General features: G+C 42.9%; 1 protein-coding gene across 2 annotated transcripts in view; it reads left to right on the forward strand.

Annotated features, from left to right (window-relative positions):
- The window catches only part of ephb3a (eph receptor B3a), a 40,709-nt gene extending 13,736 nt beyond the window's left edge, over positions 1–26,973 (forward strand). For both annotated transcript variants that reach the window (XM_034138182.1, XM_034138183.1), the window contains 13 exons: positions 1,127–1,799; positions 5,767–5,922; positions 8,533–8,868; positions 12,508–12,632; positions 13,469–13,625; positions 14,399–14,507; positions 14,764–14,816; positions 15,469–15,591; positions 17,069–17,316; positions 20,627–20,842; positions 21,661–21,810; positions 24,372–24,565; positions 26,605–26,973. In XM_034138182.1, the coding sequence (XP_033994073.1) occupies positions 1,127–1,799; positions 5,767–5,922; positions 8,533–8,868; positions 12,508–12,632; positions 13,469–13,625; positions 14,399–14,507; positions 14,764–14,816; positions 15,469–15,591; positions 17,069–17,316; positions 20,627–20,842; positions 21,661–21,810; positions 24,372–24,565; positions 26,605–26,716 (2,652 nt within the window). In that variant the 3' untranslated portion in view covers positions 26,717–26,973. The remainder of the gene's footprint in view (positions 1–1,126; positions 1,800–5,766; positions 5,923–8,532; positions 8,869–12,507; positions 12,633–13,468; positions 13,626–14,398; positions 14,508–14,763; positions 14,817–15,468; positions 15,592–17,068; positions 17,317–20,626; positions 20,843–21,660; positions 21,811–24,371; positions 24,566–26,604) is intronic.
- The last annotated feature ends 905 nt before the right edge of the window (positions 26,974–27,878 follow it).

A 27,878-nucleotide genomic window follows, 5' to 3' on the forward strand; every position in this document is an offset into this window, starting at 1 on the left:
AATTCCCCCCGGGACACAAAAAGTAATTATGATTCAATCATGAACATTACCATCTGTATGTGTGAGAGAGAGCCGGAGACAGTTCCAACTATTTTGGCTTTAGCCTTAAAAAATGTACAATGCATTAGTTTCTAACTAGCCTTGGAAATAACAGCTTTTATTCCATTTAAAAGTTTACTTTTGGCCCTTAAATCAGGATTTGTTGCCAACATTTCTGACGCTATTAGTCCTTAAATGGTCATTTCCAAAGCTTAATACTGTAAAAAGACATCAGTCTGACTTGCATATTAACCACAACAGTTATCTGCTCTCAGGCTGAGTGTGTAGGCACTGGAAAAAGATGTATAAATATAATATATTCTGCGTAACATGAAGTACTCAGGAGTGCAATCACACTGACAGCATTGCATTTAGATGAGTATTTTAATAAATAACTCACTGTTTGCATTATAGATAGACGGGAAAAGTTTCCATTTAAAGAGTAAAAATGTATGCTCTCATCTCTCCTGGAGCACAGATAACACATTTATGAGGTATAGAAACCAAATCTCCTCTTGAGGCTATTTCGATTGCACTGCAGCTGTTATAGCTGCTTCCTATAGGTGTGTATTATGATAAAAGTCCAACACACACAGAGCTGCAAAACATCCGTCTTCCTAAAACCTGCAACACGTGAGCAGCGTCAAATGTGCATAACGCGTGAAATGTGTTTTAATGAGACGTTTTCTATTAATAGCCCGTAATGATTGGAATTTTCTGAATCATTCATGTAATTAGAAACATTTGAGCTGCAAATGATTCCTCACACATGTACACAACCCCTCTGTGGGGGAGTGTGTGTTGCGTTTTTTATTATCTGTGTGCGGCAGACGTCACTCCCCTGTTTTTGGATGCCCTCTATACTTGAATGGTTTGCATTAGGATGCGTTTAACAGTACTCCACTTTAATTAACAACATATTGGATAAGGGGGTTTCTGCGCTGTTGTTGATGAATGGGTGATAAGTCTGTTAATAATAAGATAATCAATGAAATGTAGCCTGGTTTTATTCTTAAACACATTTTTCTGCATCAGTTGGACCCCCTGCCTTTTTGTTTGTCACAGTGTCTCTCTGTTGTCTCCACAGTGGGAGGAAGTGAGCGGCTACGACGACTCCATGAGCCCCATCAGAACCTACCAAGTGTGTAATGTCCGCCAGCCCAGCCAGAACAACTGGCTGAGGACGGACTTTATACCCCGCAAGGGCGTGCTGCGCGTCTACGTGGAGCTCAAGTTCTCCGTGCGCGACTGCGCCAGCATCCCAAACATCCCCGGCTCCTGCAAGGAGACCTTCAACCTGTTCTACTACGAGTCCGAGGGGGACGCAGCCACCGACAGCAGCCCCCTGTGGAGGGAGAACCCCTACGTGAAGGTGGATACCATCGCCCCGGATGAGAGTTTCTCCCTCCTGGAGGCGGGTCGGATCAACACTAAAGTGCGCAGCTTCGGCCCCCTCTCCAGGGCCGGCTTCTACCTGGCCTTCCAGGACCTTGGCGCCTGCATGTCGCTCATCTCCGTCAGGGTTTTCTTCAAGAAGTGCTCCACCACTATTGCCAATTTTGCCGTCTTCCCCGAGACCGCCACGGGGGCAGAAGCCACCTCCTTAGTGATCGCCCCGGGGGCCTGCGTCAACAACGCCATGGAGGTGTCCGTCCCCCTGAAGCTGTACTGCAACGGGGACGGAGAGTGGATGGTCCCCGTGGGCTCCTGCACCTGCGTGGCCGGATACGAACCATCCTCGGACGGAACCCAGTGCCAGGGTACGTGTGTTGTTGTTTTTTTAACTAGATTGTTAAACAGTTGGGCAAACAGTATTCTGTATTCAGTATTCTCTATTGTACAGACAGACTTGAGAAGGGGAGATAGAGGGGGTGAGACCTGGCAAATGGTCCCAAACCGGATTTGATGATGGGGACCACGGCACAGTACATGGGTCGCCCGCTGTACCAATTGAGCTATATGGCGTCCATGTTATTTGTTTTTTTGTTACGGTATTTTTTGGGCCAGAGTGCCTTTTATGGAGATTTAGAGTTGAAAGGGGGAGATAGAGGGGGTGAGGGGTGGCAAATGGTCCCAAACTGGATTTGAACTAGGGTCCTCCACATGGGGACCACGCCACTGTACATGGGTCGCCATCTCTACCAATTGAGCTATATGGCGTCCCGTTTGTTATTATTTTGTTATTCTCTTAAGGTATCTTTTGGGCCAGAGAGTGCCTTTATTGGAGGTTTAGAGTTGAAAGGGGGAGATAGAGGGGACGACATTGCCTGAAATGTTCGGCTGGCTCAGGATTGGAACCGGCTTACTAGTCAGCGGACACTCCATATGGGCCACCTCTAACTAGTGAGCGATAAGGCGTCCCGGGTTATTATTATTTTATTTTGTTACGGGATTTTTTGGGCCAGCAAAAGCCTTTGTTGGAGATTGAGAATTGGATGGGGGAGATCAAGAGGACGGAAAATGGCAGTGGACACTCCATATAGGCCACCTCTAACTAGTGAGCGATACGTTGGCCCGCTTACGTGTGTTTAACAGACATTCAGACTTTCTATTGAACCAAACCTCCTTTATATGCTCGCTGCACGTCACCTCGGTCTGTGCCCTCTTCGCTGCATTTATTGTGCGGCTCCTGGAAAGGGGGTGAAGGAGGGTGGAGGAGAGTATGAATTAATGAGCTGTTGCAGAGAGGAGCAGAATACAAATATTGCGAGAGAGCGGCGCGGGAGGGAGAGAAAGATAGAATAGAGAGGCGACTCTTTTTGAGGAAAATGCAGATAATAGAAGGGAGAGGCGTCCGGAGAGAAAAAGAGATATTAGCAGAGAAAGAGAGATAGTGCGAGGTGTGAATTGCCCAAGATGGGATGGTAACAGCAGCCAAAATGAGAAGAATGAAAGGGAAGGGAGGGGGGGGGGGGGGGGGGGGGGGTGGGAAGGGGGGGGACGGGTTACAGGAAGTCAAAGACAGACAAGCGAAAGCCTCGTCTCACCTGGGCGTGAGAAATAGTCGACACGCGTTCCGAGAGCTCATTCGTTGCCATTTGGCGGCTCAAGGTTAAAAGCTTGCCGCCAACGCTTGATAAAAAGCTCTCCAGGGCTTCAGCCGGCGGTGGCCATGAGGAAGTGTAATTTCCTCCCGTTAGTTAATCTACAGGCGGCCACACTCATTAACACCATTCAGACCCAACGTGAGCCAACACTGCCACGCTAACATTAATCACTCAGACGCTTCATTTCTTACCCGCTAACGGAAGGAGGCTAACACGAGAGGAGACAATGGAAGGTGGTGGTGGGTGGAGGTGGTGGTGAGGGGGGGGCATTAGTGTATCGAAAACAGGAGAATCACCATGCCCTCCAAAAGAAGTTAATGGATTGAAAAAAGACAGCGTGGGTGATTCAGCACCCTCTTCCAAAAGGAGCGAAAGGAAAACAAACAAACGGAGGAAAATGATGATGCATTTTCTAATAGAAGTGAAATAAATCAGATGGCAGGGCCTTAAAGGTCTCGCTGAATTATGAGACAGAGAGGAGGAGAAGGGAAAAAAAGGAACGCATTTTCATCTTATCTTTGGCTTTTTATTGCAGGGCTATAGAGCTGCAATGTGGGGGCCATTAGCCGCGCTGATTTCCCTCAAAGTGTCATTGTTTGGAATTAGGGGTGGAAGTCGAGTTCAAACTGAAAGACCACTTAGCCTAACCAGTTAATCACACTCCATTGCTGGCTGGGATTTTTTACGAGGCCCTCACGCTGACGGGACAGATGTTTGCCAGACACCCCCACTTTTACACCACCAGTTAGGAATGTGGCAACAGTAAAATGTGGGGCTCTGGAGGCTGATATATCCAGACCTTTTGCTGCTAATCCCCTTTATCTGAGTCCTTCTTTAGTGTGGGCTTATGCTGGTTTATCCCTAAGACTCCGTATCAGCAACCTTCGCCGTCACGCTCTGGAATTCAAATGAACCGCTCGGACACGTCCTATATAATTTTCCGATATCATTTGCTAATTTCTCTGATGTCTAATTGTTGACAAAGTATACAGATTATTTACTTGAGTAAAAGTACCAATACCCCCTGTGAAAATACTAAATGTTCTAGTTAAATTACTACAGCGACAATGGTACTTAAAGGTCCCATGTCATGCTTTTCCGGTCATTACCCGTCCCCTTGTGTGTTATGAAGCTTTTTATGCATGTAAACGGTCTGCAAAGTCACAAACCCTCAAAGTACACCCTGTAGCGAGTAAAACTCTAACACAGAAAATACCTGTCTATGCTGCCCCAGAAAGCAGCTAGCCGCGCAACGTCCCGCCAACACGGCACCCAGACCCCACGCAGCATTCTCATCTGTTTGTCCTTACTGGTGTTATTTTCTGGTTGCTAATAAACGCCATTGTAACACATAATCACTGATGTTCCTCTGTAACGGTGGTAGACTCATCAGAACAGAGTGGGCGAGCTGACCAATCAGAGCACAGTGGGCTCACAGGGAGGGGGGGGGCAGGACCTCCAACAAGCCGTGTAGGACAGAGAGTGAATACACATACTATACAGAGATGCTGTATGAGAAACCAATGTGAGTTTGGAAAATTGCACAATATAAATCTATTCTAGTAGACCTCAACAATGGAATTATGATCAGTAGAAATGGCCATGACATGGGACCTTTAAGTAAATGTATCAAAAAATAAGAAAATATTTTAAAGCAAAAGCAGCAAAACTTTACATACAAGAAGCTGGAACTGTGAAATATTTTGTAACAAAAAACTTCTTAGCAAAATGACTGCCAATTAACCCACCCCTTGTTTATAAGTACTTAAATATAATGTTGGATGATGTAATCTATTCCAAACAATCGTATTAATATATTGTGTGTCAGAATATGAATTAATAAAGTAACTGGTAGATAAATCAGTAAAATAAATGTAGCATGTAACTACATTTGCTGCCAAAAGTATAAAGCAGTAACAAGTACAAGTACCTGAAATGTACCTAAGTACAGTACTTCAGTAAATACAGTATACTTACACTGAAAAAACTGAACCGTTGACTTTACTGTAATTAAATGTATTATGTCAACAGATTTCACATCTCAATAATATTGAGTTTAAAAAAAACATATTAGGTTTAACTTAATATTATTGCTTTCAACTAACCTAATACAGTTATGTGAAATCTGTTGACATAATGCATTTAATTAAAGTCAACGTTTCAGTTTTCAGTGTCGCTACTATCATTTGAACTGATTTATTGGCTTATTATGGAGTTGTTGTGCGTTGTGGACGCCCTGTTTGTATTCAGCAGTGTGGTTTGGAGAGCTGAGGACCAGACACTGATTGATGGGTTTAGGGTGTATCCCGTTTTCTCAGAAGCGTTCTCCATCCTTGTTTGTCTGAGTCCTGTCAGCGAGGGGGCCTATCTCCGTCTTCATCCTCCTCTTCAACGCGAGACTTAGCTGTCATCCCGGCTCTCTTTTATACTGGGAGATTATTGTCATCTGGTAGAGGGAGTGAAAAGGGAAGAGCACATGCAAATGTAAAGATAAGAAGCTTGTGATGAAGTGTTTGCCATCTCTCATGGACCTATCAACGCTTTTCGCATTAATATCGAGCGTCGCAGGTGCAGTTTTTGTTCAGATGTGACAGCCTCTTGTGTTTTAAATGACAAGCACATTCTAGTTTTTGTTCTCATTGTCTTTTTTGTTTTTGTTTTTTTTCTCCCGCCCATCCAGCTTGCATCCCTGGGACCTTCAAATCCAAATTCGGGGAGGGATTCTGCACCCCCTGCCCATCCAACAGTCGCACCAGTGCACGAGGAGCCAATATTTGCCCCTGCCAAAGTGGCTTCTACCGCGCTGACAGCGACCCCCCAGACTCCGCATGCACCAGTAAGTCATCGTCCACTGTGCAGGCTGCAATCCTAAATGTTGGTATTCTGAGAGGAGGCACAGGAAGCAGGAGTAATGTTTGGTGATTTGTCATTGCCATGTTTCAAAGATTCATTTAAAGGCTTTATTGTCTTATGCATAACAATTGTTGTGTCAACAAAAATCGTTATTCCCAGTACAACAAGGCATACAAACAGAAACAGAAGAAAATAGTACAACAAAGTAGTGTATGACCCAATGGGGCAACTAAAATGCAGAAATAAGTAAACTATGTACATGTAAAATAGAATAAGATGGAACAGAATGTAAAATGTAAAACTGTACAGTAACAGTTGAATAGAATACAGCTTATTGTAGCAATAGGTGGCATCTGTCATTGTGTTTAAGGGCCAACAGGATTCAAATATAGTTTTTTTCTGGCTAAGAAATCAGAGTTAAGATCTGTGGTGCTTCAAGTCATAAACCGAGAATATAATACCAAAGTGGCTTTTTTGCCTTTAAACTGTTACATGATTGTTGGGCACTTCTATTTTAGCAAATATTTCCAACAATTTGCAAACCATGTTGCTGTCGTCATACATCATAAATAGACTGCAATATTAAGCCACATATTTACAGTACACTTTTTGTCCGTTTTAACCAGCTGTCTGGATGTCGAGTGATCAGAGATAACTGCTGAGCAAACATGAGCGGCAGCTAAGCAGCACCAGAGAAACGCCTGTTTTAGCGTCAAACTGCTTCACTCAGTGTTATACCAGTTTGATTCACATGGTCCGGTTGTTTAAGGGAAGTGTAGACCTCTGCTGATGATTCGGCTCACGGTAAACAATGTTATCCTACTCGGGAGAAGGATCCTGAAATGACAAACCCCTATTATGCTCCTTCACAATGCCACAAATCACCATCTTTTGTTATTGTTTAGGCAGAAAATTACATATTGTGCGTTTACGTGGCCAAAAGCTAATCTATATCTTTATAGTAACAAAACGAAGGGCAATGTGAGAATGGGAAAGGAATCGCTTTTAGTGATTTGCTTTTTTTGTGTGAAAAAGCTCTAAAAACACGCTCAGCCCCAAACACAGGACAGATAATGTTAGCCACTAGCTAGCGCACCATGTGTCGTATTTAGCTAAAGAGATAGCTAATTCCCTCGCTCCATGATCCAAATGGGAACGGTCCGTTTGGAGGTAACTAGTCTCTGTGTTGCTGACCGCCTCTGAGAGGAGTCCCGGCAGTGGGACTGATGGAGAGCGACATGTGCTGCCTTGACCGTGTAAAATCCCCCCCCCAGGGGCCTCCGGCGCGTTAAATGACACACAGGGCCCGCAACTGTCTTCCCCAGATCCTCGTCACAGGAACACAGTGGACTCTGACATTGACCAGCGCGCACAGAGACTCAAGCAGCACCTCCGACTCAACACACACAAACACACACACACACAAACACTCTGACAGCCCGTCGGGACAGAGCTGTCAGAGCTGTGCCAAGCTGCCTGCGCTTTGTGTTGCCTAAGAGAGGCTCAGCCAGTCAGTGGCCGGCAGCTTGGACTCAGCGTGTGTTTCAGACGGGTGTCCAATTAGAAGAGCCTCCACTCTGAACCGTGCTCGCCTAATTATAAAAGACGGGGTGAGGGAGCGCGTCTCAGGGCGAGCCGGGCCCACGAGCTGAACTCCGAGGACAGGCAGTCTTGGCCGACAAGCGCTGTTGGCTTCCCCCGTCTCCCCCCCCCCCCCCCCCTCTCCGCTCTGTGACAGGTTCTGCCACTGGAAGCTTAGAGAGAGGGCCCTTCTCTTCTTTCGCTGTGAAAAGATGAAAAACATGCTCGCTGAACCAATCTCTGCTGCCTCCCTGCGCGGTTATCACACCTTATCCAGCATTTCAAACACTCGGCATTCAAATCGCAGCACTTCATACTGAACCGTGGTGGCCCTGGGTTTTACTGATACAAGAACATGACGTTCTACCAAGAGTGGATTAGTTCCTCATGCAACATGAGGGGGGGGGGGGGGGGTATGCATAGGAATGAATCATAAAGGTTTATACTAAGGCTGGGGAAAATGTATCCATGTATGAATCCAGATTCTTAAGATTCTGAATTGATTCACTTTTTTAAAACCCTTTGTTTTTTATATCAATAAGACAGGCATCCTTTACAAAATTACACCAAAATATTTATTTTATTTTCCTTTTTTTATTTTTATTTCATCAAATGTTCTTTTATTGACAAGAATAAAAGGCAGCTAGACTAAGCTTACAATATTTCTTTAATGATTATTTGTAATATAGGCAGCATTTTAAACCTTTATTTGTAAAACTTGAACTTGGATATGGATATCATTGAGTATTGATATATCCTTAAAATGTAATGCCATACTTCCTTTTGCTGCCTTCTTACAGAGATATTAAAACATTTATATCTCCATAGAGGGTGTAAGCACTGCATAGGGAACATGAAAAAAGCCTCACTTGTGTGTTTTTCTTATCCGCCTGCCCACCTTCTTAAACACCTACGTGTGTGTGTGTGTGTGTGTGTGTGTGTGTGTGTGTGTGTGTGTGTGTGTGTGTGTGTGTGTGTGTGTGTGTGTGTGTGCGTGTGCGTGCGTGTGCAGCGATCCCCAAGGCGCCTCGCAACGTTATATCCAGCGTGAATGAGACCTCGCTGTCCTTGGAGTGGGAGGAACCCGAGGACACGGGCGGGAGGAGCGACCTGGTCTATAACGTGGTGTGCAAGAAGTGCCTGAGGGACCGCAGCCCCTGCACGCGCTGCGACGACAACGTGGACATCGCCCCCCGCCGGCTGGGGCTGAGGCAGAGGAAGGTGGTGGTGAGGAACCTGCAGGCCCACACCCGCTATAGCTTCGAGGTGCAGGCTGTCAACGGGGTCTCTGGGAAGAACCCCATCCCACCCGTCTACTCCACGGTCAACATCACCACCAACCAAGCGGGTATGTACTTTTTATCATTTTTTAAATTTTATTTAGCTTTTATCTTTGCGACTTACAATAACTGCAATTAAGATACAACAGCAAGAATCCTGCAAGTACATTAGATTTCAACAAGCCAAACCATTGTAAGAGTTAGTTCATTGGCTCCAAATAAGCCAAACCATTTTAAGGTGCTACATACAGAATTTTGAATGTTTTTTTATTGGCCATGATGCAGTGGAAGCAGATGAGTGTTTAGTCTGCGGCGGAAGATGTGTAGACTTTTTGCTATCCTGGTCAACATTTATGTATAAAGAAAGCTGGACACTTCATTGGGTCCTCGTTCTTTCCTGAGAGTTGCTCAGAGGCGCATGAATGCAAAATGGCCTGACTCTCAAGAGCAAAATTATCTGGGCCGTTAGAGCATGATCACTTTCGTTTTCCCTAAGCCCCGCCTCTAGTCCTCTCTGTCACGGCCCGCCTCAGTCAGTCACATGATGGAGAGGTAAAATAACTCAGTATTTTACAACGTTTAAACCCCAAAGATTTAAAAAAGGGATATTCCTGTGAATGTAATTGATAGTTAATTTAGGTTAAAAAAAATATACGCTGTTTTACAAACATCTCTTTTCCAATGTAATTTAATGGGGAAAAGTATATTTAGGACCAATGAGGTCACGGACTGACACTGAAGTACTACTTTAAAGGTCCACTATTATACTATTTTTCAACAATATATTATAGGTCTCAGATATATACAGAACATGTCTCTGAAGTGTTTGGCTGGAATTACCAAACAGATCACCCATTGCAGCATCCCATAAACCCCTCTGTTTCAGCCCTGTTCCAAAAGTGCTGATTCTGTGTCTGTAGCTTTAAATGCTAATGAGTTGCTGCTGGCCACGCCCCTCTGAGAGATAATTAGTTAAAAAAATACAGTGGTGCTCTAGGAAAAGATTCAGATGATAAGGTGGGGGGGTGTTACCTTGGTTGGTTATTGGCCAATGGTTGCACAACCCAAAAAAACATTGTGACATCACAAAGTGACCAAAATCTGATCAGCTAATTTTCAGACAGGTTTTAGACGGATCAGGACAAAAACAGAGAGAATCTTTTCTCGTGAAACTTTCCAAATCTCTTAACACAAAGGAGACACATATTTACGGATAAAAGACTTGAAAAAGTGGATTTTGCATAATAGGTGACCTTTAAAGCAGATGTGTATCTCTGAAGTTGGGCTGAAACGGTGGAATCGTTTATCAAACAACATAAAGGGCCGTATGAACAACAAAAGTAAAGTATTGGCAGCTGGGATTGAGTAAAGGGCAGGTAAAATAAGACTTTCTTCTTTCTGCTCCTTTCCATCACACATTATATGAACTGCTGGTGGAACAAAAGTTGTTGTATCACCGTTTGGCCACTATAAATGTTTTTCTCCACCGCTCAGTGCATTTCCTGGGCTCGTTCCACCATTTTGGAGTGGCCAGCCGGTTGACTGAACCCTAACATGTAGGAAGGACCGGATCCATTCCCAGTACAATAGGCCAGTACCAGTGTCCTAAAGGGTATTCAGGCAGCTACTAGTAACCAGTGAAGAGATTGGATATTCTTAGTAGAAGGAGATCTATCAATGCCATTGGATGTGTGCACGGACCAAGTTAATACATAGAGATGCTCCGATCAATACCACTTAACATCTCAATGAAACGGGCTGGTTAGTGGGTCCAGCCTTCAGTCGATGTCAATGAGTGTCCTAATGAGTATCCAGACCCGTATTAACACCAGCAATAAACATTGAGAGGTAGAGATGGAAAACTGTCCAATGCAGCACTTTTTGAGAGTGACAGGAAAGGCAGGTAAAGAGTTAACATATATTTAATATCTCCACTGGCAGCATTCAGCAGTCTGTCAGGCAGGCGTCTGACGTTACATCACTGACAATGTCACCTTTCAACATCTCCACTTAATATTTGCAGCGTCATCATCAACCAAACTGCTCAGCACCTTTCACAGACTGTAATTACTCTCCCAGTTAACCTGCACTTAATCCACCCTGCTGCAGTTTATGGAGCCGGGACAATGACTGTCAATTGAGTCAATTTCAAGCCTCACAAATCAATAATCTGCAGAACAGTGAAGGTGACACGTGTACCGTTTTTCTTAAACCGTTCAGGTTGGAGTATTTCGAATAATAATTATCTTACTCTGATGGTTTGTGACTTTGAAAGACAAAAATCTTGGTAACTTAGAAGATGTGATACCCCTAACTCGCAACTGTCCAGTACCTTGAAGTAGGGCTGTGCAATTAATCGTATCTTAATCGCAATTACGATTTTGGCCTGCCACAATTACAAAAACAACATAATCGGAAAAAACGATTATTTTGCTTTGCTAGGTTGTGACAGTGCACTGCAACATATTTGATCTCATTTATTTGTATTTATCATATTTATATATGTTTATTAGCTTGTTGAAGTGCGCTCCAAAAATATTTGTTGATCTTGTTTATTGGTATTTATTATTTTGATATTATTTATTTAAATGTAAATATAAATGTATCATTTATTTTATTTATTGGTTTTTCAGTTGAATTATACGTTCAGGGTAATCAACAGTTATAAGATACTGTTCAAATGATTATTTGTATTTTTTTTTAAAGTTCAATAAATTGATGTTTTCAAAGTCAATGAATAATCGTATTAAATAATCGTGATGTCAATTATTGACCAAAATAATCGTGATTATGATTTTTGCCATAATCGCACAGCCCTACCTTGAAGACATAATATGTGACAATTATATCAAAAAATGACTAGAACTACGTTATAAGTATTGTTGAGTCATGTACTTACTTTATTGCAGGTTTTCAAATATTCTCAAAAAGAAATCCTTAATTCTAATCAAGGTAACAATCTGTTTCATTTGGTCATATGTTAAGGTATTTATCTGAGCAACTCCTTAGTGACCGCATCAGCATGGGGTTGTCTGACGTAAATTGGCATAAATAGATTTTTTATTTTAAGCCACATTGATACTTTGGTCGGTTTTAATTATGTATTTTAACTGGAAGAAGGATTTAAGTCATCAGATGCCTGGATCTTAAGTTATCGTGTCTGAGAAAACGCAGAAGAGAATCTCCAGAAAAACCCAGATTTTTGACATGGAAAGGGCTTTATTCAGTGTTTTTATCAGTTTAAATCACCTGGTCTGTTTGATTTGGAGAAGAAGAGTCCTCTGTGGATTATTCAGCTCCAAGTAAAAAACTCCTGATGGTCTGGATCTTATTTTATCAGAAAAACTAGCTGAGCAATCATTAGTGGCTTCTGGGCTTGCAGCCTCTTGAAGACATCTATTTTCTGTCGGTTTGAGAAACACTGATTTCTAGCACTGAACTGCTTTATCAGTGTTTTTCCCATTTTAATCACTTGGTTTGTTTTGAAGACCAAGAGACCTCTGCAGATAATTTGGCTTTCGGTTAGAACTTCCTTTACAATGAAAAATAAAGGACTCCAAACCGGGAGAAGCTGATTGGAATGACAAACTGCCACGATTCCACACTACTCTACTATTCCACTCAACTCTTGTCTTTTTGTGTCTCGGCAGAATTTTGTACGCTTAATCTGTATTGTTAACCGTGTCTTCTCTGATGTCCCTCTGCAGCACCTTCAGCAGTGCCCACCGTCCATCTGATGCGCTCCACCTCGGACACTCTCAGCCTTTCGTGGCTGCCCCCTGAGAAACCCAACGGGGTCATCCTCGACTACGAGATTAAATACCATGAAAGGGTAAGGTTTTACTTTTTATCCACTGCCTTAATGTAGGTCACAGTGCCCGCCCTATTGACTCTAAAACATCTTATTTGTCCGCCGAAGCATTTTTTATCAATGCTGAAAAATGTTATATTGAAATGCGATGTGTGTGGGGGGGACTGGTAGATTCTAAAAATGTCTATTGGTAAAGAGTATGGGCCGGTCCAATTCAGCAACTGGTAATGTAAGTGCTGCAACATTGCTATTGATTAAATTATCTAGTGAAGTGCTGCAGATATTATATGGCCATTTTATAACTTTTGATGGTAAAGACCTTGTAGGGTGTTTGGACTGAAAACAGCACTGCATTAAAATATTGCTAGGGTCTGCTTGGCATCACCGAGGTCAGTTTTAGTAAGTGATCCATTTCTTTGAAGGCTTTATAGGCAGGAAAGATGCATTTACATATATACAGTATGTGATTAGCTAGCTCAGTGCTTTGCAGATTGAAATAAATTGCAGCGAAAGTTGAGCCACAGTTTAACTTGTTGCTGGACAACCATGCTTTTAGAATTTGAGAATGTAATGATCGATAATCAAATAATAGCAAGCTTTTCCACAGGTGAAAATTACAGGATAAAATAAAAATGAACTATTGTTCAAATAGAGAGCAATAATGTTAGCAACCGGAGATTTGGCTTGTTCTATACAAAAAAAAAGCTCAAGCAGCAAAACTTCTCAGTCTGAAATAAACAATAATGTGTTTACCGCTCATGAAATCAACTTTAACTGTTTCAAAATCTAAATAGTATTACTACATAATGCTAACTACAAACTTAAATATAACTAACTGGTCTGTTCTTTGACTCCAGGGCCAGGCGATGTCCCACACTGTAACATCCCAGCACAGCTCTGCCAAGGTGGAGGGGCTGAGGGCCGGCTCGCCCTACGTGGTGCAGGTCAGAGCTCGCACTGTTGCCGGATACGGACGCTACAGCAACCCCATGGACTTCAGCACGAGCCTTCACAGTACGGACACTATCTCTCATAAAGGGCTGTTTACACCAGGAACGATGATAAATAAGAGAAGCATATAAGAGCTAAATTGCCTTGTTTAAACATAACTCTGAATACGTATGTGAGTCAAGTAAAAGTTCAATAATACCAATGACAACCTCTTTTATCTCCAATGTGTTTACCTAACCCTTTTATTCTTTGTTTCAAATTTGAACTTTTCCCAGCAGATTTTGGAAATAGCTGACTTCATGTGGAATTAGCGAATTAGCTAACATGCTATTTCACTAAATTCAGTTGCTTGTCTATGCTGATTGATTTATGAATGGAACTTTTTTTTCTATGTGAATTTGACAGCATAATAAGCACACCACACTGCGGAAAATGATGCTAACAGTCGTGCTAAGCTATGCACTTTAGCCCCAAGCTACGCGCTTTAGCCCCAAGCTACGTGCTTAAGCCCCAAGCTTCCAACAGCTAAAGCTAGTGGATATACCATTTATATAGTTCAGCACTGTGGTTGTGGGATGGTCTCTGCCGTCCACTTGATTGAGAGTTATTTTCTTATTTCTTTTAATGTATTTTGGCTATTTTTAAAGTTATTGTTCTTGGTGTGGACAGCCTTAACAGTCTGTTCTTGATGTCTGCTGCTACAACTTCCTTAATAAGGGTTCTGGCTTAGTAGTTTTTATGGTGGCCATTACACTTGTGGAACAGGCCGCCCTTTAATCTTTTTAGTGTTCTTGGTGGTATTTACTCATTTGTGTGTGTGTGCGTTAATGCTCCAGGTGACCCTCAGAAGTCGGTGCAGGACCAGCTGCCTCTCATCGTCGGCTCGGCCTCCGCGGGTCTGGTGGTCATTGTTGCGTTGGTGGTCATTGCTGTGGTCTGCCTTAAGTAAGTGTTTGATGTTTTACTACTCAACTACAGTACATGTTTCATTTTATTAGACGCTGAACAAAGAGGCTCATTAAACTTTAACATGCTTTCAAAAAGAGCTCTGCCAGAGAAAAAAAAATGGAGAGTCTCTTCCTGGCAGTCTGAGATTTCATCTGATGGTCGAGTTAGATATTAGTTTAATTTGCTGTAAGTATACAGGGTCGAGACTGATGCATGTGAATGTGACTTTTGTTTGTATGTTGCTTGTTTACAGGAAGCAGCGCAGCGGCTCGGAGCTGGAGTACACGGAGAAACTGCAGCAATACAGTGAGTCCATGTGTTAAGCTCTTCTGGTGATGCCAGTACAGTTAACCAACTGATTCAATCAATTATCCAATCACCTGATTGAGTCAGAGAAACATTTTACAATTTTCACAGAGGAAGTCCAGGCCATGTTGTCTTCCTGATTACTGTCACGCACTACTTTGTATATGTGAACTTTATTAGACATGTTGTTTGGACATGGGAGTGGAATCTGTCCTGTAACCTCACTCTCAGCAGGAATGCAAATTCTTACCAAAAATGTCAAATGAAAACATATAAATAAGAAAAAAATATATAAATAAAATAAATACAAAAATATGATTAAACCAAAAATATATTCAAAAAACAACTGCTACAGATAATTGACCGATATTAGATAAGTAAAAATCGGCAACTTCATTGATAATTGGTCAATCGTGGTTACATATCATAAAACAAATCTTTAATAAGGAAATCGTTGGTTTCTAGACTGACAGAAAAATACCAGCTTTGTGTACCTGCAATGGAAATGTTTTCATTATTTTGTGACATTTTATACACAAGCGACAATTCGATCAATCAAGCAAATAACAGGCTACTATAGTTTTTCTACATTTGCCATGTTGTTTACTTTGTCGAGATGATAACATTTCTTATCCATTTTTTTTCCTCTCAGTTTCTCCGGGTGTCAAAGTCTACATCGACCCGTTCACCTACGAGGACCCCAACGACGCCATCCACGAGTTCGCCAAAGAGATAGACATCTCCTGCGTGAAAATAGAAGAAGTCATCGGTGCAGGTACACCTACGCCGCTTGTTTTTGTCCGATAAGCTGGGAAAGGTCTCAGGTTTATGAATCATTCATCTGAGCAGGAGTGTGCCATAGAGCCTCGAGGTCTGTTCTGTAATGGCGCGTTTCCACTGCAGCGCGGAGCCCCGTTTAAGAGAGCTGTGACGTCAGCGGCCCGTCTTTGGTTGCGTTTCCACTTGGCCTAGTACCGGCTAGCGGGTCCTAATTCACAGTTTTTCTGGCCCCATAAAATCGTGGTTCTAGGGCCAGAGACAACGAGGCTGAGTCGGGCTGAGTATGCTAAACTAGAGAGAGCATCTCTGGCAAGGGGGCTACAACTACAACAAGATGAACATATTTGACCGTGATTTAATTGTAATACACGTTTCAAAATGATGCCGAAGTAACAACATACTGATACCGGTTAGTCAAAACCATGAATTAATGCTTTGACAAGTCTGCAGACAGACGGCAGGCGAAAAACCTTTTAAAGTGCGTGTTGTCTAAATGGAGATCGGCTAAGCTAACGCAATATATGCTCCGACCGTCCACGCTCACAACAACGGCCTATACAGACATAAATAAAGCAGCGACTGTATTCGCCATGACACAGGCAGTCTGTGGTTTGTACTTGTTTAACTTTTGTCTAGTTTCTGAACATATATGAGGAGCTGTGAGCTCTGAGTGCTAACAGCTAACGGCTGTGTTGTTTTTCTGGGGTTCTCATTGAAGATGACGTCACGGCTCCGCCTACACTGCGTTACTATAGATAGCGCCCCAGGTCCTAAACTGTAATGGGAATGCGCCATGAAGTGAGCCAGTCCTAACGAGGCCTAGCCATACCGAGCGAGGCCGTGTAGTGGAAATGCGCCATAAGAGAGTCCTCTCTGGGAGAAGGGTTAGGATTCAAAGAGTGCATGAGAGCTGCTGGTGGGAAGGATTGAAGTAAAAGTCTCCTCTGAAGCTCTTCCCCCTCTAGTTTTGTTTTCTTCCTCTCCAGCGGCATGTTGTGTCCTAACGTCACCTCAAATGACAGTCTGCTCCTGCTCGTTCAATCTTCCTCCTTTTTTTTCTTTCTCTCTCTTTTTCTCTCCCCTTATAAACACTCAAAGACACCATTCGCAAAACACCCAAGTTCCTGGTCCGTCCCCTGTCTCCCTCCACCGCTCCCAGGTTCCACTCTCACTCGATATGGGCCACTCCCTCTCTCCCCAACATCTTTGACCCCGGAGCCCCCGGCCTCTCCTCTTCTCTTTTCTAATACCTCTCCCACAGTTGAAGCCGACCCTCAACTCTTTCAAAAATCAGCTCCTTCACTCCCGAATCCGACCAGTAACGTTCCCTCTCCCCGCACTTTTCCCCACCCCCAACTTCCTCTTTCCGCCAACCCTTCCTCTGATCACTCAACCCCTCCCCCCCTCCATCACCCTCACCCCCCTCACCCCCTCACCCCCCCCCCCCCCCCATCTTGTTCTCTCAAACCCAGGTGAATTTGGCGAGGTGTGCCGCGGACGTCTGAAGCAGGCGGGTCGCAGGGAGATGGTGGTGGCCATTAAGACGCTGAAAGCCGGCTACACCGAGCGGCAGAGGCGGGACTTCCTGGGCGAGGCCTCCATCATGGGCCAGTTCGACCACCCCAACGTGATCCGGCTGGAGGGGGTCCTGACGCGGAGCTGCCCCGTCCTCATCATCACGGAGTTCATGGAGAACGGAGCGCTCGACTCCTTCCTCAGGGTGAGCGTCACAACACCTCCGACAGAGAACATTACTTTGTGTTCCTATCAAAGCGGAGAGGAGCGCACACACACAGAAAGTCACTCACGACACCTCTGCGTTATCAGAATGTTTGACTCTCTTTTTAAACACCCCGAGGCGTTTACTTGCCGACTGATAGAGATGAAATGCGCAATATACCGCCTGGAGACAAGCATGGTGTCTTTGCCTTGACGTGAGTGAGTGATGCTGACAGGAGCTCCAATGCACAAACTCCTGGTGGATAAACGCCACATGGCAGACCTTTGGATACGTTTGCTTCAGTGTTTTCGAATCTTTGTTCAACTACAGAACGCATTACTGATCAGAGATTACGGTTCAGACCATCCACCTACACAAAGCGCTGAACAAAGGCAGGATGAGAAATGAGGTGTCACACAGTACATTTAAAGCTGCGTGGGGGCTATTACGTATCATTTACGTTTAATCAAATGTGTTTTTCTGCGTGGCTGCACTGTAAAGAAGTCTACTTACTGTAACAGTTAGGCTGGGTGAGGATCCTTAATGCTGCTGCTCCATCGATTGCCAAGCTGCTGGAACAAAAAAGCAGTTTATCTTTAAATGGTGTACGGCTACTGTTTCAATAGATGATGAATCCATGATTTTGATGAGCTTTGACATTGCCTCCTGTCTGGGCACAAAAAAGCTTAATGGCAAAATGCATACAATACCAGGGCTTGGTATGTTGTCTGATATTTGTTTATACTAATTAGAGCGGCAACAATTAATCGACTAATTGATTAGACAAGTATTTTCATTATCAATTTATCGCTCAAGTAATTTCAAGCAGAATGTCTGAAGATGCTGTTATCGGTCAAGAAAATATCTATAATATGGAGATGTTGTGCTTATTTTTGTTATATAACATATAACAGTGAATATCCTTGGGTATTGGACTGAAAAAAGGTATTTAAAGACATATCCATGGATCTTGAATACTGTTTTTGAAAATGTTCACTATTCTCTGACCTTTTTGACCAAAGATTAATTGATTTATCTAGAAAATGTTCAGCAGATTAATCAATCACTTATTAAAATATTATTATTATTATTACATGTCACTTGTAAGACGCTTTTATCCAAAGCGACTTACATACTCAATACTGTGGGCAATCCCCACAGGAGCAACTTGGGGTGAAGTGTCTCAGGGACACAACGACATGCTGACTGCAGTGGGACTCGAACTTGCTATCCCCTGATTCAAAGTTCAGCGCAATAACTTCAGCGCACTATCCCACTGAGCCAAAGCCTCCCATAAATGTACAAAATATAGAAACGGGAAACGATTTTGGTAAATCCTTTATACAACATACACTTACACGCTAATAAAAAAAAACCTATTTAATAACATAACTTTGCCTGAACAAAATGCAGTCTAATATGAGTTAGTTAGTTCAAATACAAACAAAGATTAAGAGACTTCAAAGCTAAATATGACTACTTAACTGCAGAGCTCATTCATTCACACAGATAGAATAGAAATTGTAAAAGGCTATTTTTTAATGTACAATCCTAGGCTTTCACCAACTAGCGATCCAACTATTGTTGAGCTAGGGTGGAGGGCCAACTTTTACTATAGTGTAAGCTGCAACCAAACAACCTACTTAGTGGGCCTTTAAATAATGTATACAAAAATGTAACTCTCTAGAATGTGTCAATAGTTTTCTTTTTCCCTCAATTCGTTTTTGGCAACAAAAACATACAGCATATGTTACACTGCTATGTTTTAAATCACAACTGTGGTTTAATTGTATTCTCTCACACAAAAACAAAAATGTAACACAAGGGCTGAAAAGAGCCTAAAACATGACTTTGTTTTTCTTAGACTGAGAAAGCTCATTTGCAATCGCTCCAACCATTCATTTCATTTTCAGTTAATCTAACTGATATCTAGCCAAACAGTCAGTTATCAATCATCATTTATGAGAAGTCATTAAATACATCTGAGAGCCCAGCCTGAGCCTCTTCCTGCTTCTCACCCACTCCTCTCAGTCAGCTGTCCCACAAATAACACAGAGTCCGCGGCCTGTGCTGTCCTCACCCCCGCTCCCGCCACTTTCACACTCCTCTGACTCAGACCAGCAACCCTATAGAGTTAACTCACACACAGACACATAAACCATCCATGTGTGACACACACTCTCTACTGCAGCTCCCCAGAGACATGGACACACTCCCGTCTAAACGACATATGCACATGTAGAAGCATTACACACACACACACACACACACGCACACACACACACACACACACACACACACACACACACACACACACACACACACACACACACACGCAGGCGGCTTTGAAGGCCTGCTATGAATCACGCCTGTTTACACTTCCATCCATTCCGGCTTATTTGCTGTCAGACTTCATTGGACTGTGCCGACTACAAAGCAGAATGTTTATGCTTTTGTCATGTCACGCCTTGTGTTCTGTGCTGTGTAGTCAAAGAAGGGATTGATTAAAAAAACAAAAACATTTATTATCAGGTCATGAAAGCAGTTTGAGCCTCGCCCAATCCATCTTTCTTTACATCAGCTGATTGTGTATTGACATTCGATGGATTGGTTTCAATTCACACACATCAGGCTTCCCGTGAGGCTTCGGCACGCTGGAGTTCTGATTTATTACTATGTGGAGTTTATCCCACTGTGTCACGCTTTGCACGCGTGGAGAATTGTAAATTAAACCCTGAAAGCCCCTAATCTCACATTTGTTTCATGCTTCTCAAATGTTAACATAAAAGGGCACAAAAATCCTGCAAAATCAGGCACTTTAAAAACGAGAGAAGGCTTTGAGCGACATCCCATTCTAATTCCGTCGACGGGACGATTTCGCTTTAATGTTCGCAAGCGTGAAAAATGCGAACAAAGCTCCGCGCTAACATCCGTTGCGCCTGTACCTGGTTTGTTGCAGAGTGGAAGCAAACCCCCCTGCTGTTGTCTGGTTCTGATTCCAGCTCTGCAGCTCCCTGTCTGTTGTCTGTGTGTCGACATAAAGCCTTTATGGGTTTAGCAGGACACTAAAGAGTCTAATTCATCAGCTAATTGGACAGCATGCGTGAAAAGGTCAGCTGTCAGTGAGTGTCAGGAGCAGCCGTGAAGCGTTATGACAGATGTCATGTTTATGTGGCCTCAGTGACTGATCGGCTCTCTGGTGCCTCATCCTTATCTCCCCTTCTCCTCCCCACCCTCCACTTTGCAACACATCCCCATTTTTCTTTCCAATAACCGCATGTTTTCTCCGTCTCCCGCTGTGTTCCTGCAGCTGAACGACGGGCGCTTCACCATGACGCAGCTGGTGGGGATGCTGCGTGGCATCGCCGCGGGGATGAAGTACCTGTCGGACATGAACTACGTGCACCGAGACCTGGCCGCCCGCAACATCCTGGTCAACAGCAACCTGGTCTGCAAGGTGTCCGACTTCGGGCTGTCCCGCTTCCTGGACGACACGTCAGCTGACGCCACTTACACCAGCTCCCTGGTGAGGGCTGTGTGTTTGCACACTCTATTTAATTCAGCTTGTTAATCCCCTACTTGTTTCACATGTGCATAATGGATGCATGTGTGGCTGTTCATGTGTGCCAATATTTGCGTTAGTTGTTTAAAGTCTGTATGGCTTTTTGCTAGAGGTGGGGGAAAAATACATTCATAGAGGAATGGAGATTTTTTTATCTGCAAAGATTCAGATTGCATTTTTTAAATGTTTTTTCCTACAAAAGAAACTTGCTTGAACATAATGCTACTTACAGTTTTGTAAAAAACTAGTATTGTATTATAAAATACATGTTTTGTTTACAATTGAATTTTTTATTAGCCGGTTTCTCAGCAATAAAATGCATCTAGCCTATGAATCGAATCATTTGAGAAATAATTGATTCATAAGATTCGGAACTGTTTCATTATTTCACCAAAAGCATTTTTGTGTTTACCTTTAAAATAATCTAAATGTAGTTTCTAATGCCATAGCCACTATCTTTGAAAAAAACCGGACTGTTCAAATCAATCCATATTTAATACAATCTGTAGTTGATGCCATCCCCCTTTGCGTGTGTGGCTGGATGAATGGCTTGATACTACAGAGTGTGGTCTTACTATACTGCATAAAATACAGTATGCACTGCATGTGTAGTGTTCAAATGTAATTTGACTGTATTTGTGTGTGTGTGTGTGTGTGTGTGTGTGTGTGTGTGTGTGTGTGTGTGTGTGTGTGTGTGTGTGTGTGTGTGTGTGTGTGTGTGTGTGTGTGTGTGTGTGTGTGTGTGTGTGTGTGTGTGTGTGTGTGTGTGTGTGTGTGTGTAGGGAGGGAAGATTCCTATCCGGTGGACGGCGCCAGAGGCCATCGCCTTCAGGAAGTTCACCTCCGCCAGTGACGTGTGGAGTTACGGCATCGTCATGTGGGAGGTGGTGTCCTATGGGGAGCGGCCATACTGGGACATGAGCAACCAGGATGTAAGTTAGCCAGATAATGTCATGGTGCAAACATGAACCTATAGAAAGTGGGTCAAATACCTGGAGGCAATCGGGAGGATCCTTGAAAATGTTGAGGCTTCCATGTGGTCTCAAGTGTCAATCAACCCCAAAGACTGTATTTCCAACATATTCTAATGAATATTCAGGGAGTTTTATGTTTAAGTTAAGTGCCGGCTGAGAGCTTATTTTAATTTCCAGCGGTACACGTTGGACCTGGGCCCGCTTTACTGTCTTTATCTCCTCATTGCAGATGCTGGTGCAGCTGTGTGTCTGTGTTCTATTTTTTAAACCACTTTATTTACAGCCCTAGCCTGCCCACCCTCTACAAATCCATACTGCAAAGCCTCCCTCACACACAAAGGCAAACTCGGGAAAATCCTTTTCTTTCTGCTTTTTAACGGGCCGTTTTACCTGTAGGCTATCTGCACTGCACAGACATTGTAACTTCAGCAGGAAAGAAAACGAAATCTCTTGCTTCCTCCTCCTTGAACAAAGCGAAGCAATGCGCACACCTCCACTTTATTCTCGGAGGAATAACTCTGTATTGTGCTTCAAAAAGCGAGTTGTAACACTGATAGCAATAAAGGGGGAAAATGGAGCACGAATGAAAAGAAATGCCAGTAATGTATGTATAACTTTCATAACAAAACCCACATGCAGTAATGAAAGCATCAAAGTAGAAGCCCTCTATTGTTCCCAATAGCCTTTGTGCCACAGTCGTCGCTCAATAAGCAACAGAGTCAACAAACGCGAGGTATAAACAGAGGTGCTCGCCGGCTAGAAGCACGACATCAAAATCAAAGGACAAACAGCAGGAGAGGGGTGCAGCAGAAATGTTTTATTGTTTCCAAATGGCATTTTTTTTATTGTTGTGGGGAGTTAAAACCCATGCCGAGCTTATGGAGGGAAATCAAATCAATGCTCCAACATTTTCATCCCCCACTTATTGTCTCTCCTATCAATCATGCCAGTTTTGAAGTGATAACTTTGAAAACACTTGAGAATGTTATAAAGATGCTTAAGAGAGATTGGAAAGTGTGACAGCATGAGCCGAGAAACGGTCTAATGTGGGACAGAATACAGTAACTGGGGATTATTCTTCCACCACACTAACAAAGGCCAAACAGAGAGCTTAACACAAATGAGTCAGAGACAAATGTTATCACTTTGACAGTTCTTTGAATCCTACCCACATTTTGACTTTTAAGTTCTTGGTATTTTTAACTATATACTTCAACCGGATGAGGAAATGTAATCATTAGACATCTGGATCTTAAATTATCATACGAACAAGCTGAGCAAACATTAGCCTTTAGCATGTAGCTGCTCCGCCCTGTGTCCCCTGGGAAAACAGTCATGTTTATCATGAACTGTTAACTTAATGTTATTTGTCTGTTTGTTTTGGCAATAAGGAGACGTCTTTGGATAATTTCGCTCCTCATCCTCCTGAGCAATGAAAAATGAAAGAAATCCTAGAAAGGCTTACTGAATGATAAACGCCTATGATCCCATGCTACTTTGCGATGCCACCAACCCCAACTTTAAAGAAATATGTTTTTTGCACTATAAGCAATACAACATTTGTGTACATGTAGTGATTAAAGGGTAGTATTATGTTAATTTGAACATGTCTGCATATTTAGCCATGCTGGTTGCCTATGGATGGCAATTTCATTCGCCGACTTCAGTCGAAATACCTTAATAGTTATTGGATAGATTTCTGTAAAGTGTTTTTCTGATATTTATGGTCCCAGAGGATACATTTTAATTACTTTGCTGATCCTCTGTCTTTGCCTCAAGGCGCCATAATAACGTTGACATTTATGGTTTTAGGTAAAAGCTTTTGTCAGATATTTGATGGATTAGCTATAAATATTCAAGTTCCCAAGCCCGGGGATAAACAGTTTTAACTGTCATGATTTCTCTAGTCTTCTTATGGTCCTTCATCAGGACACCATATCCCAACGTGCATTGAAGCTAAAACATCCAATCACCGAGCTTCAACCAATCAGTTCAGTGGGTGTGTCTACGTCTGTTTCCGGTGACTTTATTTTGAAAAAAGCAAGCCCGATATTATAGAATTAAACAAATAAATAAAAACAAGGATAATTGTGTGTTATTGTTGAGTAAATAACAGTGTGTTATTTAGAAAAGAATAACAAATTAGAAGGAAAAAAAGATTTAAAAAATACATATTTCAGTATCCTGAGGCTCTGAGCCCCATTTCCTTTCCTCAAAAAAAGTCAGACATTATACATTTAAAATAAAAACAATAATCGTGGCTTGATATTGAGTAAGAACATGTTTTTATGAACCACACAGCTTCCGGTCTTCCAAGACCCGACCGGACAAAAAGACGTGGTGCAGGCACGAAACATACTACCAATAGAAATACATTGCTTTTAAAATCGTTCTGTGTGACATGAAAAAAAGGGGGAAATCGTGTTGGTGAACACGAATCAAGAGATTAAATGTTGTGACTATAACACGAAATGCCGTGAGACTGGGTTGACTATTAAGAATAACTTCCTGTCCCTCAGGTGATGACGGCAGTAGAGCAGGACTACCGGCTGCCCCCCCCCATGGACTGCCCCATGGTGCTGCACCAGCTGATGCTCGAGTGCTGGATGAAGGAGAGGAACCTGCGGCCCAAGTTCTCCCGCATCGTCAGCACCCTGGACAAGCTGCTCCGCAACGCCGCCAGCCTCAAGGTGGTGACCAGCACCTACTCAGGGTGAGGAAGTAGCTTTCTCACATGCTTATTGTTAAGCACTGAGCATTGTTCTCAAACTGTTTTTGTTTCGTTGAAGTGAATGGATAAAGGTTTCAATGCCAATGGAAAGTGTTTCCTTTTGGAAATGTGTTTTATCTTAGCTCTTGTTAGAACACCAAAGCAAATAACCGTTGCCATCTTGGCAGTGAGATTTAGCAACCTCTCAGACACTCTTGATTTACTCACTATGGGTGTAAAGGGTTGTACCAAATGGATGTTGATCTTCAAAATAATATTTCAACTTCTAAAGAATCTCAGTTCACAACAGCAACCAACATTTATAGTAAATGCAGAAGCATGTTGGAAAATTGTTGAGATTTGCTAGTACTTTGATCATAAAGTCAGTAATGTATTCCTTGTAGTTTATTTTTGCTGTGGGCGGACTTGACAGCTGCTACCTGTTATTGAAAATATATGCATTTTTCTGCTGGGTTTTCCATATAGTCACTTTTTACTTTTTAGGTTTTTTCCACAATAACAGCTGAATAGTGCAAACACATGAAAGGAGTGATGCAATTCTTTCTCTTTCACCTTGTGTGAAATTGTCACCCATATTGTATTTGGCAGCTGTGAAGTGCACGGTAAAGACTCCTCCTGGTGCCTCTAGGTTTTTGGAATAAGATGTTAGAGTTAGAAAACATATATAAATATATGGCTGTACTAAAAAGAAGCATACCGAGGTTCGTACTTGTTGGGTTAGTTTTGTTTTGTGCTTTTGGTTAATTCTAGAGATTTCTTTGAAGTGAATGTGCTGACAGACGTCTGCCTTTTTTCTCCGAAGCTTCCTTTGAAAGTGTAGTTGACTTATTCATAGGTATGCTCACATTGACAAGTTGTTTTTCAACTTTTGTTTTTAGCGCAATGGCTCCAAACGCCCCGACCAATTTTTACTGACGTGTTTGTTCTGAATTTTCTTAGCCTGGCATCCAGTATGATTAGTGCTGGTAGATCCTGAGCTCTGTAGTGATGTATATTTCATCAAGAGCACTTCCTCATCCCTGACAATGCCACAGTTTCCTGTTTCCGACGGGCACAAAGGCAGAATTCATACATACGGCATCAGGGTCTTGTGCCAGCTCCTTGGCTCTCAGTCTCACTCCAACACAGAGGCCCCAGGGCGATCCCTCTGCCAGCATTTGGGCTCAGCGAAGCTAATTGTGTGTGGAAATGTAATGGCTGACCTCGGTTTAATTCCCCCTATACATGGCTGGATGCTGGAATTTAGGTGATAGGACAGACAGAAGCCAGAGCTGCTGATGTGGAAAAGCAGAAGGTGATGAAGTGTGAGTAATAAGGGAGATTGAGGAGAAGCTAAAAGAGAGGAATGTGTTTAATTAGGTTGCTAATGAGCTTTTTAATGCATCAGGGGAGGGCGCGCCCAATGCTGAGCGAATAGTGTGTGTGTGTGTGTTGATGTTATGCTACGTGTCGCTGTATGCAGATCATATGCCAGTGATTAATTTATGGCCTCATCTGTATGCAGCAGAGACGGCGGCAGAGGAGGCGGGAGATAGGGTCGTGTTGTCGGATCACGGTTTAGAGAGCGTCTCCCGTGTTCTCTCGTGTGAGCGCTCGCTCCCACTCACCTGCCATTGGCTGCTGGCTGATTTTGGGGCAGATAACGGGAGGGAGGGAGAGGATATGAGACGCGGCGTATCTCTGCAGTATCTACATCCTTCAAAACAAGGACGCTGGCCGAGCAACAAAGGACGCACGGAGGCTGTTTCCCATGATAGCTAAGAAATATGTTGCATTTTTTATTAAAACTATGAAATGAGATGGGTATATTTGGCTTGGAATTAGGTTTTTTTTACATCTGTAGATCAGGAGATTAGTCTTTTTTGGTTTATAGCCATGAGGTCTAAGGTGCTGGCGATGTTCTATACAGCACTCAGATGGATGGGACCTTTATCCTCCTTCGATGAGAGCACTTAGCGGTGTAATAATGAGCCTTATCTTTTGTTTCAAGTGGATGTGAACCTGTTGCTCTGTGTTGGCAGGGACCTGCTGCGGCTCGGAGGCACTCTGCCGGGACACAACAGGAAGAGTCCGGACAGCAGTCAGGAAATCGTTCGGCAACAGATGAGCCAAACTCTCCCCATCCGAGTGTGATCTGCTGCGAGAAGAAAACAGAAAACTACCTAAAACTCTATCCTGAGGAGCCTGATGTAAAATAAAGAGAAGATAAAAGAAGGAGGACCGTTTTGGAGATGTCTTCTCAACTGGAGATTTAAAGTCCGTTTAAAGAGAACTGTCCTTTGCAGTGTGTGTGTTCATTACTTGACACTTTGTTGACATAAAGCCAAACTTCCTATTGCCCCCTCTCAGGTTGTGTTTGCATGTCTGCATGAGTTTTTATGCTGGTTGGGAATCAGTCTCCCCCCCCCCCCCCCCCCCCCCCCCCCCCCTCACATCTGAGGAGATACACGATTCAGATGAGACAACAGTGCCAAGAAGAAACAAATGTTGGCTTAAAAGGAACTTTTAAGACAGCTCAACATCTGTAGACCTTCACTCCAATCAACCTTTTTCTTTTTTAAACCCAACCTGTTCTTTTTTTTTGCTTTTTTTTAATTTCAGGATAAAAACGTTTCATCTGCTTCCTCTCAAATACTGTCTTCCACATGTACCGGGAGATTTACAAATCTGTACAAAGCATCCAAGTCTTCACACCGTCCTTCTGCGCGGGGACATAACTGACACTGTGCGGGACACGTTCATGTGCATGCCAAAGTGGAATCTTCTTTGTGAGAAAAGTACAAACAAGTTCCACATTAACCGTTTGCTTTGGTGGCATCTTTGCTGTACGGCCTTTAACGTCCGCGTTTTTCCTAATCTCATTTGATTCATATACGCATTGTTTTGAATGCTAAGTTATTATCGCAAAGAGTTGGTTTTTTTGTGTGTTTCTTTCTTATTACGAGAACCGGGGCTTAACTTTTTTATTACAATGCTTGTTTTTTTCAACCAGACAGACTGAATGAGTGAATATGTTCTGCTCGGACGGAATACTTCTAAATGAAAAGCGCCTGTGGTCGTGACGTGTTGTACATTTTACTTTGGCGATTTGTTGCAGATCAGTGGGAATTACAAAGGTCGTCATCCAGATGATAGCTTGGTGACCTTAATGTTGACCTGACCTGAAACACCCATGTAGAAAGAATCATTCATTGGTTTATTTCTCCTGACATGTGTTTTCTGCAGCGTGCCAGCTGTCAGCGCAGTTCCTATCTAAATCAACTGCCTGTATATAATACTATATTTCTATTAGACC

The sequence above is a fragment of the Trematomus bernacchii genome, unplaced genomic scaffold (genome assembly GCF_902827165.1).
Source record: "Trematomus bernacchii unplaced genomic scaffold, fTreBer1.1, whole genome shotgun sequence".
Classification (NCBI taxonomy): Eukaryota; Metazoa; Chordata; class Actinopteri; order Perciformes; family Nototheniidae; genus Trematomus; species Trematomus bernacchii.